At 38.7% G+C, this 18,348-nt stretch overlaps 1 protein-coding gene and 2 long non-coding RNA genes across 3 annotated transcripts; 2 read left to right on the forward strand and 1 right to left on the reverse strand.

The window, feature by feature from the left end:
• Positions 1 to 1,625: 1,625 nt before the first annotated feature.
• Positions 1,626 to 16,906, reverse strand: LOC113228467. Its single transcript, XR_003310312.1, has 3 exons — positions 16,834 to 16,906; positions 16,267 to 16,359; positions 1,626 to 1,652 (listed from the first exon to the last, which is right to left on the reverse strand). It is a non-coding gene; the product is annotated as an uncharacterized LOC113228467 (long non-coding RNA).
• On the forward strand, positions 8,455 to 8,892 carry LOC113228466. Its single transcript, XR_003310311.1, has 3 exons — positions 8,455 to 8,477; positions 8,559 to 8,722; positions 8,810 to 8,892. It is a non-coding gene; the product is annotated as an uncharacterized LOC113228466 (long non-coding RNA).
• Positions 9,004 to 10,684, forward strand: LOC113228464 (actin, cytoplasmic A3a-like). Its single transcript, XM_026461778.1, has 3 exons — positions 9,004 to 9,153; positions 9,406 to 9,766; positions 9,861 to 10,684. Exons 2-3 carry the CDS (start codon positions 9,417 to 9,419, stop codon positions 10,639 to 10,641), a joined length of 1,131 nt encoding a protein of 376 aa, XP_026317563.1. The 5' UTR covers positions 9,004 to 9,153; positions 9,406 to 9,416; the 3' UTR covers positions 10,642 to 10,684.
• Positions 16,907 to 18,348: the final 1,442 nt, after the last annotated feature.

An 18,348-nucleotide genomic window follows, 5' to 3' on the forward strand; every position in this document is an offset into this window, starting at 1 on the left:
ATTTTTTGTCAACCATTTTAGAGACCACTTAGCAATGGTACAATAACTTAAAATGGTGAATTAAACAAGATAACATCAAAATTTATTGAAAACTGATTACTTAGTTCATTTGAACTTTCAACAATTCCGTTTCATGCAGTGAAGAGTAATTTTCTTGTAGACAGGTTTTATCTCTTCAATTTAAATTTGGAACGAATGTTTTTACAAATGAGGACACTTAACTATCAAGCCAGTGACATTTTGAAATGAATAAAACCTTTTGCGTATTGTAATTATTTCAGGCAGGGGAAAAACCAAAGATGCCCGTTTTTATTGCAAATGAGTTTATTGATGTTAAACGCTAATTAATTTCAATCCTACCATATAAAAAAGCTTAAGCGAGTATCATCGTGACACTTGCTGCCGACTGCTTTCGAAGACTGGGCTTTGTGATCCGCAACGTCAAAGACTTTCAAGATTTTGGTGCTATACGAATGGTCTATAATGCTTTAGTGAGAAGCAAACTTGAGACGTCATCGCTTATATGGCACCCGCATGAAGCTACGTATACATCTTTGATAGAAAAGGTTCAAAAAGCTTTCCTTAGATTTTTCTACAAAAAAATGTACGGCTATTATCCGTTTTTATATCCGACAAAGTATTTACTGGGGACTCTTCAGTATAATTCCCTTGAGGTGAGGCGGAACAACAACCTGCTTGTATTTGTTTCTCAGGTATTACGCGGCGAGTCAGACTGTCCTGAGCTAGTGGGACAGCTTGTAAGGCTCTTTGTCCCAGACATTCCTAAAATAGTTTTAAGAGCGCGACGTCGTGAACTATTCACAGTCCCACCGGTGCGTACCGTATCGCGCAGGAACTCACCACTGCTCCGTGCCCTCGCAATGCTCAATCAACTCTTGGCATCAGCACCGGAGTGTGATCTGTTTGCATGGCGATGGGCGGCTGTGTGTTGTGAATGCCTGAGATTTTGTGAAGCGATGGAGGATAGTGAGTCAAGTATAGCGCTATAGTTTAATTTATTATTTCAGTGTTTGGTTTATTTTTTTAATTTTTTAATTGTTATTTTTTAATTAGTTTGGTTTCACGGCGCATTGGTTATGGAACTGTAATGCCGTGTAAACATGTTTACAATAAATAAATCATACCACTCCATAGGTATTGTAATATAGTCTGTAAAACTATGACTACTCTCCTATACCTACATAGGTATTGAACTAGTTATGTCTGACTACTCCTCCCACTTGACTAATATTGCACTTCAAACTTATTTGTCAAATAAATCGCCTCGGCAAATATAACCAAATTTGCGCATATTTAGGTATGCTAGAGGCTAAGCAATAGCTTCACTCGCTCTGTTTTACTGCATCCAAGGCTCAGTTCGATACCCACTGGCAAGTGGAAAACTGCAAATTCTCATTTTCGCAATAAAAACAAATAATATTAAAGTTTCGATGAAAGGAGTAAAAAATGGTGAGACTTTCTTGAAATAAATTTCCTTTTGACTTTATGTCTTCTTTCTTTCCTATCTCTTCTCTTGAAATATTATCGGAAATGTTTTGCTACTTACTTTTCCGGCTTGAAGATTTTGCGTACGGCGTTTTTGTTGCGTATTGGCAATGGCATATTTTGAGCAGCAAGCCATTGTGGATTAGCTGTAAAATCGAATTTTTCATTCATGAAGTTAAGACTTGCAATACAACACAAAGCAATGAGTGGGGTACACTTACATCTTTCAAGCTGAGGACCGAAGGTTCAGATTTCGTTACTATTTTCTCATAAACATTACCATTGATATCGGAGCCAAGATCGTCATCGTTATATCAAAAGAGCATTATCGGCAAAGTTATTTGAAACGCTCAGATATATTTTTAATCAAATAAACATTACGTTCGTCGTACGTACCATGGACCATTGAATATTTGCTACGCATAAAAACCGTTGAACGTTGAATTTTATGCCCTCAACACGGCCTTCAAGCAAGTGCCACTTGGTCCATGAACACTTTTATAAGTACGTCACATCACATAATCTGTGCAATTGTGCAAACACATGAAATGTTTTCTAAAATTTAATGTCATCTCCCGATGTGCAACTGAACACGGGACTGGATGCTACACAAAATTAATTATTTTTGACAAGCATTGGGCTGGGCTCGCTCGGGTTCCGTTGCAACTTTAAACCGACTCCGGGTTCAGATGCTACAAACCCGATATAAGATGACATGATAATAAATTCTTCATACTCCTATAATTCGTGTTTCTGTATCTAATTAGACGTTTGATGACTGTCTAATTTTGCTAATTAAATATAGACTTAGTTTACTGTTTAGTTATAAATAAAGCACTTGAGAATTGAACAAAATTTAAATTATAATCACTTTCGTGAAGCTCGGCACGGCCATGTACAGTCGCGTGCAATGAAATCTAAGTGTTGACACATTTTCGAATGTATGTAAATATTAAATGTTACAAAAGTATCTTGTATTGTGTTCAAAAATATATGTAATCATGACACCGTTTATAAAGAGGCATACTTTTATTTCAGAGAAAAGTGAACAAACTACAATTAGTGAAAAGTATACACTACTCTTAGTGTTTTTATATTATGTGGTACAAACATGTCATTTTCGTAAATATTTATACAATGCATTTTCATTATAATGTATACAAATTAGGATTGTGATTTTATCATATAGTTATGTAACCATTTTTAAAACTATAGAATTTGTTAGATTTTAGTCAAAATTGTATCGTTTTCAAATGATATGAATATACGCCATTGCAATATATCTAATAACAATATAATGTGAACATTTTTTTGTTTATTTTGCAAGTTGGGGCGGCAACAACGTCAGTTATATTTGGTTAAACTTTTTCCATCCTTTAGGGGTTAAACTAACCTTAATTTTTTTTTCTACTTCCGTCAATTATAATTTCATAAATCTTATCATAAAGAGGCTCTTTTTACTTTGAATCAAAATTCTATTGTTTATGGTACTCGCCACTGAGCCTAACGTGTACATAAAACTATAATGACTAGGTATTAAAGTACTGTACAAATAACTATAATGAGTTTCAAAATAAGAACGTTGTATTTTTGCTAATTAAATTAATTAAATTAAAATATCGACTAGGAGGCTCAAGCGCTATTCGATTGGTTAAACTGGCCTAAAAGTCTTGTAATCGGGCCATAAATCTTTATAAAAAATGATTGGTTAAAATTTAAGCGGTACTTGGTTAGTCCTATTCCGATTGTGATTTTGTTTTGTAGCATTTGTTTGGCTTTCGTCTTAATATATGAAGAGGCTGTATCGTATATCCGTAGCCTGCCTTAGTAAATAGGTTAAAATTTATTAAAAATAAATTGCGTTTGTTGTCACGGATTGTTAACCAAATATACATTAAGTATTGGTTCTGTTTTATAGATTTTATTTATTCGTAGAAAAAGTATTGTATGCATTCAATACTTACTTAGGTCTTCAAATCTCGACCCATTACTAGTCGAGTATATACGTACCATAACACATACACTCACTCGACACACAGTACTCGACAGTATGAACCCTCATTACGCAACGTTTGCATAAAATACTATAACTTATTTTCTAAATAGAACATTATACAAAATAATTACTTTTATTTTATAACAATCAAATCATTATACGAACTCAATTCAGGTCTCGAGGTCAATATTTAGCATAAAAATTATTTTTGTACTATTTGAAAACTTACACACTAAAGAAAACTTTTTTTTATTATTTTTAACAAGATCTAGGTACTACCGATTCCAATTAATTACCGCTTTTAAGTTTTGATCGCTAATTTACAATAACCTTGTATTTATGTACATTTTAATTAAAGTGCTGTGTATAAATATTTACGAAAATGATATTAGTATACACAGATGAAAAATTAGGAGTGTATATGAGCATTTCTCCTAGAAGGTCTAAATTCTCTGACTTCAGTCGTCGAATTTTTTTCGTAATTTCAGGAAAAACATTGAGCGAGAAGGAAAAAGAACTCAAATTTACCTAAGATTCCGTTAATGTGGCAACTATTTTCTTAATAGTTAATGACATATTTGATCCACAGTATATAGCTGTATACCACCGAAATCCGAATTTTGTAACAAAAGGCATAATTTTTGTATAACATATTATGAAAAAGGCAGTAAAAACATTCAATAATCTACATAAACATTTACTAATATGACTAACTATCAAATCAGCATAATATTTTCAAGCACGTTCTTTCATTTTCTTAATTTCCAATTTTTGTTTTCTGTTTTGATTTTCCTTATTAATTTTCATTAGGAAGCAAGTAGTAACATAAAATTGCGAACATTAATAATATTAACTATATATTTATATGAAAAAAACATAAAATTCTTGCTTTTCAAAGAAAAAATGGTAGAAATATAATAGAAAATATGTTTTTCTGAATTCGGTGGCATAAAATCCACAGAATCCAAGGCCACGGGATTTAGAATATATATATATTTTTTGATATTACTCGTAAACGACAATACTTGCAAAACTAATAAATTGTAGATTCGCTCTGGGCCTTTTGGAGGGAAAAGTGTCGTTTTTATTTTGACTTTCAATTATTTTGTGAAAGGAGAATGGGCAAAATACAAGGGCCTTGGACCTGGAAGCGGCCACTTCAAAAACATAGTTTTTATAATTCTTTATGTTACGACAAACAATACTTAGTATGGAGTCAGAGTCGTATTTTGTGTGTAAAAAAAGTTATGACCAATACAATTGTCCAAGTAATAAATGAACACGTGTTACATTTTTGACAAATATTCCTTTGTCTACTGGATATTTCTATAAAATAAAACAATGCTTTGTGGAGTCATGCCGCCGGGACCTAAACTAGCCCCCCCCCCCCCTCCCTCCTACCCTCTTATGTGCACGTGCATCCAGGTGCATGCGTGTTTAATTAACTTAGTTTAGTTGTTTGTTGACTTGCTTCACTAACAACTGTTCTGTGCTGTCGATTCTTTGCTGATCCTCATAAGACCTTGATTACTGTTTACCGGACTACTGATTTTGCTTTGCGATTTGTATCGGTGTTGATTCTTGGATAACAACTAGGCTTGATCTTGGACATTCTTGTTTAGTAAAGTGGTGTGTGCGTGACTGAAATGGAAACTTGCATTACATGTCACGTTTCAGTTCGAAACAGAAGACGTTATTCTCTCTCACAAGAAGTTCTTGATGCTAATCCATTTTTAATGGATTATATTGGTGACCGCGTGGATCCTAATCCTATATTTGAAAATAGAAGAAACTACATCTGTCGCCCTTGCTGGCAAAGAGCTGAACGTGCTCAATCAAGAAACCAACCACAAGAATCGGCTCGTGATGAAATCTCGACAGATCAGGTCCCTGTTTCTATACCTAATTATTACCGTCTGCCAAACACTGCTTCACGTTGTTTGTTTCCGGGATGTGAATCAGAAACGCACTTGAGGATTCCACATCGCATTAAAACTAAAGTTTTTTGTGATCACAATATGTACATACCTGACGAGGCTAGAATATGCCCAGAACATATACGATCAAACCATTGGGAGATATTAATTGGTTCACCTATTTTATTAAATTCATTTACCATAGAACAAGTCACGGATGTATTTGAAATGGTTAAGAGATCTTTACAAAAGTCTGCACATTTTAATTTCGAAAATATCGAAAATATTGATGCTAATGAATTATTTCTGGACTGGAGTTACACCGGCGCAGTTTCAACAAATTATAGAAGAGACACCTTTATTGACGCAAAGATGTAAACGACCTAAAGTTGCTCTGGGCATCTACCTTAGTAAGCTAAGAACGGGAGAGTCAAATACAAAACTGTCTGATCTTTTTAATATATCTCGACGCACCTTTGAGCGCTTATTAAAACAATCAAGAGAATGTTTAAGCAACGATTTTGTAACGCGTCACCTCGGAATTGACCATATTACGAGAGGAGAAGTAGAGAGGAGAAACCTTTTAATACCTAATGCTATTTTTGGGAATCCAGAATCTGAAGAAGATAGAAGATTAATCTTTATATTTGATGGCACGTACATTTATATACAAAAGAGTTCTAATTTTTCATTCCAACGTCTTACATACAGCTTACATAAGTTTCAAAACTTGCTAAAACCATTTATTATTACGTGTAGTGACGGATACATAATTGACGTAGTTGAACCTTTTGCGGCAACAACATCTGACTCAACTATTATGACACAATTAATGTCAGAAGACTCGGTATTTCATTGGTTTTTTAAAGCAGGGGACAGGACAGGGGTTTTAGGGATTCATTACCAGTTATTGAATCTTGTGGTTACATAGCTCATATGCCAGCGTCAAAGCAAAACAATGAAACGCAGCTCTCAACTAGTCAAGCAAACAAGTCGCGGCTTGTTACAATTTGTCGATGGGTAATTGAAGCCATTAACGGGCGTTTTAAAAGAGATTTTAAATTGTTACGGCAGAAGTATTTTAATAGGGCCGTACCACACATGTTCCAAGATTTTAAAAATGCCGCAGCCATTCTTAATGCTTTTCGGGAACCTTTTACCGATGGACCTTACGCAAATGATATATTAAATGAAATTCATTTGAAAATTAATGTAGACAACTTACTGGCCGACTACGTCATTAATAACAATTTAAATAGGCACCGTGTGAGCTTTGTTTCTATATCAGCTGATTATTTAACTATAAATGATTTTCCACAATTAGAAGAAAGAGATTTAATACTGTTTGCTTTAGGTAGTTATCAAATAAAGCTTGCTCGGTCGTATTGTAGCGAGCACTTACGAGATGGAGTGTACTTTATAGAAGTTATGGAAGATGAATCTATAGATATTCCGCAAATGCATGTAACTGGAGATTGCTATCTTTTGAGAGGACGTATTCAATCAAGACACACCAGAGCACGAGTATATTATGTATATATAGTAGTAAATAGGGAAGGCGTTGGAAGAGCGCGCATAATACAACACTATTGTACGTGCCTTACTGGTAGACGGACCTTGGGTTGCTGTGCTCACGTCATGTCGATTGTATGGTATTTAGGGTGGGCACGGCACCAAGGAGCTCTTAATCTTCCAGCATCATATTTAGATGAAGTGATAATAGACGAAGTAAATGAGTTTTGAAACAATATATTTTATTTTATTTCATATCTTTTATATTCCCTAAAAAATATTATAACAAGAAATACTGGACCAGATTCCAAAATTGTGTCATAATTCCACAGCTCACAGAACCCTTTTAAACTTAAGACACCATTTGGGTAATCATTTTTAACATACACACCACACAAACAAAATTCCAGACAGAAGTTCAAATATTAAGTATCTACATTAAAAAATAAACATTATTCAAGACATTTCGAAAACTTGATGACTTACGTATTGGTGCCCATAATATTTTTTGATCGTATTAATGATATCTATTGATTGAAAGTAGTTTTTGAAGTGGCCGCTCCCAGGTCCATTTTGCCCATTCTCCTTTAGTTTAAAGTGGAATAGGATAGTGCTATTGTGCCTTAATCGAAGATTAAAAAGCGAAATTATACGAATCTCGAACTAAAATACCCGTATCGGCCCGTTCTAAGGAATCCCGAGTCAATCCAAGCACGCCGCCTCAAATTGCCTATCCTCTTTGTGGTGGCCATATTTACAGAAATATAATTAAACGTTTATGTTTTCGGCTGAAGGGCTTTGTTTCCATGGCCAGGAATAATTTAAAAAAAGAAAATAATAATAAATTGTAATTATACGACTAAAAAGTCGTCACAGCACAGAGTATAAAAAATATTGTATACAACCTTAAAATTTAGTTTTGAAATATCGTATACACCGAATTAAAAAATCAACCTGGACCAAATTCAGCGAATTACGTATTTACGCAAAATCGGCAAAAATTCATCCACCTATTCTCTCCAGCCACATGGGCGTGATCAACGAATAATACGAATGAATTGCGAACCTTCTAAAATGCTTCGCTTCTGATGTGTGACGTGATTAGTAACTACCACCGAATTCCCGCGTAAACCTGGGGACACGCAGCAATCTTGGTATTGTGATAAAACTATTGTCTAGTTTATTGTGAAATTCACTGTCAAGTTGAAGTTCACTGAAAAGTATCTGTCATTTAATTTATTATACGCGAACTAAAGTCACTTCACTTTTTATTTTTATGGCTCCATCAATATGAGAACTGATGATTTTGCCAATACTATTGATATATGGTTTCAATTTGGAGAAAAATGACACTGTCACGCCACTGTTGTCAGGTTTTAGACCTTTCGGATTTTTTTTCCATTAGGTCCGAAAGGTTTATTGGGAAGATTTTGTGCTCTATATATAGTCTCTTTTTTGTAGATTTTTGTTTTGATAAATAAGTGGAGTTTAGTGCATAGACACAGAAAATTGCGCCATTAGAGAAATGCCCATATTTATCACCGATTGTAATTTGCTTACTTTTCTCTGAAATAAATATATCCCTTTTTTGAGACGGTCATGATTACATATTTTTGAACACAACACAGGGTGACCACGAACCGGAAGGTGTTTAGTGCGACGGCCGGGCGGCCCCCTACTAGATAGACGGATGACCTGATGAGGGCGGCGGGTAACCGATGCTAGTCTGGCAATCTTTGGGGGAGGCCTATGTTGCAGTGGACGTCTTTTCTGCTGATATGATGAAAACAAGGTTCTTATTTTTGAAATATTTAATATTTACATTATATTCGAAAATGTGTCAACGTTTACATTTCATTGCACGCGACTGTACATACAGATAAATGGACTTGTAGCGGTTGGTTCATCAATTGTTAAAAGTGTCTACAGTCCACGTGAGCTGCCTACCGACGACACCAATGATAGGATCTATATTGCCTCTTATCTGTTATCGGTGTTTCGCCCTTTATCAACATACTTGGAATTGTGAGCGCTTGTTGAACCACGTTACCCTATATGGTTATGAAATTGAACCAGCCCGTGATTAGTGAAAAATTAATTTTCGATAGCTGTTGATAAGAGGAGCATTAAATAATACACCTCGCGTGTCGTTTCTCACTTTGTGGAGTGTGGTTGACTGAAGCAGCGCCGAGTCGCACCGACTTTTTTCTCTACGTAATAACAGTAAGTCTTTCAATTATAGCTGATGTATGTTTCCCGTAGGATTGTCTAAATGAGTCCAGTGTTTGAAGAATAAATTATGTGACAGTGAAGATTTCTGACAAAAGAAAAATACGTAATGTGGATTACACAATCATGTGAAACGGAACAATTTGGTTGTTTCATTTATCGTTTCGTTTGATGGTCAGAAGTGTGCGTGGGTAAAAGTAAACTTCCTTCGTGTATATCAAATCTTAAGAGACGTTATTGTTTCAGACTATTTCACAATGTGCGACGAGGAAGTTGCAGCGTTGGTAGTGGACAATGGGTCCGGTATGTGTAAGGCCGGGTTTGCAGGTGACGATGCGCCTCGCGCCGTGTTCCCCTCGATTGTGGGCCGACCACGCCATCAGGGCGTAATGGTCGGCATGGGCCAGAAGGACTCGTACGTGGGCGACGAGGCACAGAGCAAGAGAGGCATCCTCACCCTCAAGTACCCCATCGAGCATGGTATCGTCACCAACTGGGATGACATGGAGAAGATTTGGCACCACACCTTCTACAACGAGCTCCGTGTCGCCCCCGAGGAGCACCCCGTTCTGCTCACTGAGGCTCCACTCAACCCCAAGGCCAACAGGTAGAAATCACTGTTTATTCTGTTTTGAATCAGTTATCCTTGCAAAAGCGTAAGTACAGAGTTGCAGCCTCTAACTGTCTGTTTTCGTTAAAAGGGAGAAGATGACCCAAATCATGTTCGAGACGTTCAACACTCCCGCCATGTACGTGTCCATCCAGGCCGTGCTATCGCTGTACGCGTCTGGTCGTACGACCGGTATTGTGATGGACTCCGGCGACGGTGTCTCGCATACGGTACCCATCTACGAAGGCTACTCGTTACCCCACGCCATTTTGCGTATGGACTTGGCCGGCCGGGACCTCACCGATTACCTCATGAAGATCCTCACCGAACGTGGCTACTCGTTCACTACCACGGCCGAGCGTGAGATTGTGCGCGATATCAAGGAGAAGCTCTGCTACGTGGCTCTCGATTTCGATCAGGAGATGGCCACAGCCGCCTCCAGCAGCTCGCTTGAGAAGTCGTATGAGCTTCCTGACGGACAGGTCATCACTATCGGCAATGAGCGTTTCCGTTGCCCTGAGGCTCTCTTCCAGCCCTCATTTTTGGGCATGGAAGCCAACGGAATCCACGAAACCACTTATAACGCAATCATGAAGTGCGATGTTGACATCCGTAAGGACTTGTATTCCAATACTGTTATGTCTGGTGGTACCACCATGTACCCAGGCATTGCTGACCGCATGCAGAAGGAAATCACTGCCTTAGCCCCGCCCGCCATGAAAGTTAAAATTATCGCGCCACCTGAAAGAAAGTACTCTGTATGGATTGGTGGATCGATCCTAGCTTCTCTTTCCACCTTCCAACAGATGTGGATCTCAAAACAGGAATACGATGAGTCTGGTCCCTCCATCGTTCACAGAAAATGCTTCTAAATGCCACACATGAGACTATACCTATGTGTAGTTCATGATGCCCTACACCAAATCCATAACGAGGTGGCTCAAATGACGCTTGTTATTTATTAATTAAGTACAATATTTAAATAGGTTGTAAGTTCTCGTAATATGCGTATCACACAAAAATCATTGTTGATTTTTTACAAAGACCAACCAACATCGTAAATAAAAAAACATTTTTTACTATTGTAATATTAATTTTATTGTCTACCATTCTATATAATCTAATCATGTTCCAAAATTCCAACTAAATTACGTGTGTAGTCATTTATTTCTGTATTTCGGGAATTCAAAATTAGCGCCAAACTAAATATTTCGCAACTGGAAGAATTAATCGACAGCTGCATTTTCGATGTGTTCCATCACAAACTTATTTCCGTTGGATGTAACTTCGTCGTGTGAAGTTGTGGAAATAAACATTCATAACATCTTATCTTTGTCGTTGTTACAGAACTACATATATATAGGTAAATAAATGTTAGACAACATCACGTACGTTGCTCTGATCCCAAAGAAAGTAAGTAAAACACTTGTGTTATGGAAATCGGAAACTGCTACGGTATGACAAACACCCAAACCCGAGACAATATAGATATTTATTTTCTATGTTGACCTGGCCGGGGATCTGACCCAGGACCTCAGAGATGGCGACAGTATGAAAACCGTTGTGCAATCCACTCGACCAAACAAGGTCGTCAAAATATAAATAATTTGTAGAGAGCTGCTATAAATTTACGTTGTCCATAATGGACCAAATTTTATGGAATATCATAAAATCGTTAAAGTGTTATATGTACCTTAACGATAACTACTTTTTTAGTATCAGTAGAGCTTTTTGTGAAGAGTTCGTTCAGGGAAATATTGCCGTCTTACCTATTTCTGCCGCCAAGCAGTAACGTGTTCTGTTTTCCAGTTTTGAAGGATAGGGGTGTTGAGGAAATTACACATAGGACTTGACAACTTATCTCTAAAGGTGACTAGCGCAGCGTCGCTCAGATCTTTGCGATTTAAAGCATTGAGTGACAATGCAATTGCTGTGGACAGGCATGTCACTTATTAGAAAGTTTGACGCTGATTTTATTCAAAAAATCTATGAATCTAAATCCCTGAAACCTTGTTTACTAGTTAAATGCCCCAGGGAAAACTAACAATTTTATCGCTCCACGATTTACTTTCTTCAATGTCACTTATCAACCTGGCGACCTTCCTCAACCCCGTTAATCGGCGCTAACCACAGACATGTGGCGCCCGGGTGCAATCAATACCCTGGTGCCCTCTTGTATATCTTGTAATATTCCATTTTCATCGCGAGACTGATCAAAATGGAATATTTACAGTTATATTTTCCCCAATGATCGAAAATTCAAGTGCAAATGAGGTAGTTATAAAATGAAATGATTTTGGGAAACAGTAGCCCGTTTACTTCGCCGCGGGTGACGCAGGCACTTTATGGCGAATGTAATGTACTCGTCCGAGTGCTCTCGCCAAGTCTCGCCCGCGTCTCGCCGATAATTCTCGCGCGTGAGACCTACACACGAGTGCGTCCATGTACACTCTATATATTCAGTTGCGGTTGCCGAGAAGACGGACGCATTAGAAATTGCTTTCGCTGTTACTCTATGCGCTATCAGTTACTATATATATGTACATATGTATCACACTAAAAAAATAGAAAGTGGCGTAAACGGAGACTTCGCCAACGTATTCGCACGACTTACTTAACGGTAAAACTGCCTTGGGAGCCAGAGCCGGCGAGGGACACCGAGATATCCGATGCTAGGCGAGTGCTTTCTTGTGGGCACACTCTCACACTCGGCTTCTCTTGGGGTGTCTCGGCGAGTATACAGTACAGCCGCCATTAGAGGCGTCGCAAGTGACGCTTGGCGTACTCTTAAACAATGCGCCCGTGTGCGTACACCCTGAATCATAGGTAAAGCCGATACTGCACTACTGTAGGTACACCTTTCGCACCCCGCTGATCAGTGGTGACGAGGTCCGAAACTGGGACCGAAACAAGTGTACATGATCGGCTCAAGCTGATTCCACGTCATAGTGTGGTAACTCCATAACCCATTATATCTATATCATATTTATATTAAAAGCCTTGTGGTAATAAGGCTTTTAATATGAATTTAACAATGTATCGAAAGTAGCTGACCTAGAAGAATATTACAGAAGAAACAGACACATCACATCATGTGGCGTCATTAATGAGAATAGTTAGAAATGAATCAACGGGACGCGATTGTTAGCTGAAACCATCGAACGAACTATTAAAATCTTCGGACTAGATAGTTATCTATCTTTTTATGAATTGGGCCAGAAAACGTCAAAGGAAATTATGATATAGTCAAAGTTGCTTTAGTTGTAAGTCATATGTATAAATTATGGCAATTCCAAATCGATCTATATACCATGAATTCCCTTTGTTTACCTCTTTATATATTCAATAACAAATACCTCTAGGTAGGACGGTCGAACGTATTTTTATTCAGCAAAGTAATATTTAAGTTTTATAAGTACTTTTGGGTGTCGTTTTACTTTTTTTTGTGGGTTGATTTTGCTTGATTCCGTCGGTTTGCCCTTGAGACCCTACAACCATCCCCGGGGTGATGCTAAAGAGCAACAACTAATGGTAGGCTTCGGCCGTGACTGGTAACCACCCTCCGGACGCAGTCGAGTCGCCAAATGGTTTATCCGTATTCCAGCTCGTGTTCGGGAGTTGCCATTAGGAGGTCGGGTCTGAACAGTTACATTGCGTCTAACGACGAGTAGTAGCTGCTTGTACTGCCACACTGAGCACTCGGTTCTGGAGGCTAGCGGGATCCGAAGCACGGTGCACCGCTGGCCGACTGTGGGAAGTCGGTTGCCCAATTAGCGGAAAAGCCACTCGTCAAAGGCTGCCCCGCCACCCAAATCCTAGAAAAAAATCCAAGAATGCTCCACCTTGCCGGTTGGCGTCCGGAGGGGAGGAACGAAGCGGTCCACCACCTGAAAACCGAGAAACCACAGCTACTGTTCCTCAACGAGACGCAGATCAGATTTCCAGTTGATGCGGCGTGAGGTACGCCACTCTGGGTAAACTCGGGAGCACAGGTTTTTACCTCGTGCCGGAGTCTGTGTACGTTCGCGATGACATCTGTGTCTAGCATCCCAAGAACCTTGAGGCACCGAGTTTTTCTGTTCTGTGGCTTCTGGTTGACACGGGAGTTACACAAATAGTGTACTGCTATGTCTTCCGCTCGCACAGTGGAGATCAAGAGACGACCAAGCTGTTCCAACATCTTCTAGCATTATAGCGAGACTTCTGATGAGGCTCAAAATAGGTACCCAACGGTGCAACTAGTCATTCTGGGGGACTTCAATGCACACTATCAAGAACGGTTGTTCCCGTACAGATGATCGATCATGCTGGCAGAGAGATGCGTAAACTTGCGTTAACACTAAACCTTTCCCAGCTTGTCAGTGGCGCCACAAGGATCCCAGATGTTGAATCTCATATGGCTAATTGCTTGGACCTACTGCTAACAACTGATCCCGACCGATACTATGTGGTTATGGATACACCATTGGGTACTTCCGACCACTGTATGGTGAAAGCTGAATCCGCGTACTCCCAACCTGATCAGGGCTCCAATGGCACGAGATGAGTGTGGCGATACAGGTTAGCAGATTAGAACGAAATGCGTCATTTTTTTGCTTTATATCCCTGGCAGGCTTGCTTTTCTTCGGAAGACTCGTCGAGCGGTGCTGACGCTGTAGTGTACATTACATTACATATCATACTCTGATGTATCCAATGGACCTCAAGATCGTCCTTGGTTTAGCGCTGACTGTAGCCGTGCTGAAGCACAAAAACCGTCGGCGTACCAAGCTTGGGTAGATGCTCGACTGCTCAAAGCTCCGAGCACTCGGAATCTGAAGAAAGCTTTTAATAAGGCCGCCAAGAAGTGCAAAAGAGTATTACGCAGGGCAAAGTTCGACCATGTACACCGCATAGCGGCCAAAGTTGCCTCTTTTCCAGCATACAGCAAGTCTTTTTGGTCCCTTGCCAAAGCGGTCGAATCAAACTTTACCCTCCTTACTTTACCACCTCTGCTGATGCCGGATGGCTCGCTGGCTCATACTGCGGATGAGAAGGCGAATCTTTTTGCCTCACTCTTTGTAGAAAACACGCGTCTGAATGCCGCAGGGAACCTACCACCTTCTTTATCTCACACTGGCTGGAGTATAGCACCAGTTCGCGTACGCCAAAAAGAGGTACTCGGAACTCTGCGAAGTTTAGACGTGAATAAAGCTAGCGGACCAGAAGGGATTCCAGCAATAATCCTGCGTAACTGTGCGCCTGAGTTGTCTCCTGTTCTCATACGCTTGTATCGCCTCTCACTTGAGACTAGTGTAGTTCCCAGGTCGAGGAAGCTTGCAAACGTGCAACCTATGCCCAAAAAAGGAAGCAGAGCTGACCCTGTCAACTACCGACCTATCTCAGTCACTTCCATACTCTGCAAGACTATGGAACGTGTACTTAATAACCGTCTCCTGTCGTACCAAGAAGACAACGACCTCCTTAGTACTGGGGATCTTCTTGTGTACGCCTCTCATCTATGGAGCGAGGCTATAGAAAGACATGGCGAAGTTCTTGCAGTGTCTTTAGACATTTCTAAAATCTTTGACAGGGTCTGACACGCAAGCCTTGTAAGCAAGCTTCCCACTGACCTTTGCAACTGGATTTCGGATTTCTTGAGTGAACGTTCGATTCGAGTGGTCTTAGGAGGTTACTCTTCCGAATATCGGGCGACAGATTCCTCAGGATGCCGTACCGTCCGCAATTCTCTTTCTGCTGCATATCAATGATATGTTAATCCCAGGGGCCTTTGAATATGCTGATGACAGTACATTTGTGGACAGGTACATGACCAATGCAAGGGTCAGTGGAGAAGAAATCCAGTCTTGTCGAGAGAAGCGTTTCGCTTCATTTACATGGCGAGCGACTAGAGAGAGAAATTCCCTACCTGCGGACTTGTTCCCCGAACGCTATAACTTGGACCTTTTCAAGGCGAGAATGAATAGGCATTATTCGCTTAGGTGTACACGCTACATCATCGACCTCATCATCACTTTCCATCAGGTGAGATAGAAGTGAAATGCGCATTAATTTTTTTATAAAAAAACTTGTTATTTATCATGGATAGAAAACCCAGTTTACTCTTTAGAATTTTACAAACAGGTTTAATTAAGTTATTGGTTTTAGGTCTTCATTATATGACAGAACGAGGAAAATGTGGAGTCCGTTTTATGTATCGTCGGAATAACATGTCGATGACCGACCGAGAAATAAATTGTGATTCATTAATTCCGCTCAGTGTACTTTTTCCTGTAAACATGATAACGACAAGTAAATGTGTAGGTATGTACATTTTTGAACATAATTAATATTTGTAATATACATACATTGAACACTCAAATTATAAGAGTCTGTAATAATATTGGGTATAGGTATGGTATAGGTGTTAGATTAGTAAAGTATAAGCGCTTATACTAAGCGATAGAAATTTCGCTATACTTTGATGGAAAAAAAGTCAAAGATAAGCTAAAACATACCTTTACAGATGTAGAGATTGACTTGGTTATATCCTTTAACCAAACCAAAATGAGCGAGGTACCATATCCATATGTATCAACGTAGACACGACACTTAAATACATATAGGAGTTAAGAAAAAGTTAGTATAATGAAAAGGAACATAGAAAAGATCCCTCTATCCTAACAAAGAAAATCGGTTAATGAATTTGTATGTTCCTTATCGTCATACCATTGCAAAGAAAAATACTTTCTGAATGCTTTAAGAAAATCAACCATCTGTAAATAAATAATATAGCTGAAACCACAAAATATGGAACCCGACAAGACACCTGACAATTCAGGGCCTAATATTCCAATTAGCAAAAAAAACTAACTTCCGGCCTTAGCTAAAATGTTCTGTAAAATTCTTTAAGGACTTAATAGTCGAATAAATATGGAGCAGGTACTAGGGTAAAAGAAGAAATAAACAAGTTTCGCCGTATAAAAAGTATCGATATCATTATAGAGATGCAGCTTGAAAATGCATAGTCACGTTACTACTAATAATTCACTATTTCGTTGATTAAAAACTGCAAATTCACTCACAAGTTGCTTTGTCTCCATTAACAATATCTTTGGTTACAGTTATCTTTTCCCCAGGGATAGAAAATTCGGGTGCAAATAGTACAATTATAAATAATGTTGGGAAGTAATAGCTTGCGCCGCTGTTCACAAGTGACGCATTCCCTTTGGAGGCGTCGCCTGCAGCGCTTGGCACCTCCTAAGATCCTGCGCCCGTGCGTACATCACACCGACCGACCGTGTACCATAGGTACCGGCTTTACAAGCACTGCCAATGTATTATTTAGGTGTTACATATTATTTAGTGTAACGGTGATAGTTCGTTCAACAAAAGGTTTTTTTAAGTTTTAAAAACCTTTAATTGATAATGTATCATTATCGTCATCACCATTATCAGATTTTTGTTATCACCAGCCCGCTGCTGGACATAGACTAATATGGATAGACTGGATTAATATAAAATAAGGCGATACGATTACGAACTAATCGTATACGAAATCGAATATGATTAGTTCGAGACGTACTCTGTAATATAAATACGAATAGAAATGGAAGCTGTATACTCATATATACGGTCCGTACTAAGATGAAAACAACGTGGTACCTAGTTAAAACCAAATTGAAGAAACAAGTAATAAAGTTACTTACGTGGTTACAAATACTTGCATAAATATACTCATCATGTCATCCAAGAATCAATCAATCAATCTATCAATGACGACTCTACACTGATAGTGTACATTAACGATTTTATAGCTGACGTTAGGATGACTCATTATCAAACAGTCCAGAATAAGATCAGATGAGTCAGAAAAGAAGGACCGTAGATATTATAATATTTGATAAATGGTAGGTATTTGGAAGGAGTTACAAAACACCAGTGGCTTTTAGAGCGGATTGATCTTGTGAAACAAAAAATCTTATGACTAATTAGTAAGTTATCATAACTGTAGTAATTTGTAGTATATTATAACGCGTGTATATGATAAGTACTAGTATATTGCTTACATAAGCAGATACATGAGGCCTTTTCGTTTTATTTTACAATTTGTAATACGTCGTTACGAAAGGCGGATTTGCGGATGATATCATCATAATTTTCGCAGAAAACGTGGAGAATTTGAAAGCTGTGATTGGAAGCTCTTCAAGCTCTTACTATGAGTCAGTCGTTGTGGGACTGATGATGAAATTTTGGTGAAATGACAGGCACATGAAACTTGTCACCTTATGTCTCAGGGTGACGGGCGCAGTGGCAGTACCACTAAGATCTTTGTGATTTAAAGCCCTGAGTGGCACTATAACTGTTATGGACAGGCATGTCGCTTATCGCCGGGAGCACGATTTCTTCGTCCAGTCACTTGGTATCATAAAAAAAACACTAAAACACTGTTCATGTGTCGGTCATGAATGTTCTCTCTCTCTCTCTCTCTCTTTTTAAAGAAAGGAAGAGTATGTCTGCTTGGGTCAGACTTTGAACATTATTAAATTCTAGCAAAATAGCGAGATTCTATGATTACACAAAGATATGAAGAAGACCGT

This window comes from Hyposmocoma kahamanoa, unplaced genomic scaffold, assembly GCF_003589595.1.
Source record: "Hyposmocoma kahamanoa isolate Upper Pololo Valley unplaced genomic scaffold, ASM358959v1 232, whole genome shotgun sequence".
Classification (NCBI taxonomy): Eukaryota; Metazoa; Arthropoda; class Insecta; order Lepidoptera; family Cosmopterigidae; genus Hyposmocoma; species Hyposmocoma kahamanoa.

What these genes read in the sequence shown, in the direction of transcription:
- LOC113228464 (XM_026461778.1), top strand. Translation starts at nt 9,417, where the DNA reads ATGTGCGACGAGGAAGTTGCAGCGTTGGTAGTGGACAATGGGTCCGGT. An exon ending in CTCAACCCCAAGGCCAACAG is followed by an intron (nt 9,767 to 9,860) that starts GTAGAAATCACT and finishes TTTCGTTAAAAG; the next exon opens with GGAGAAGATGACCCAAATCA.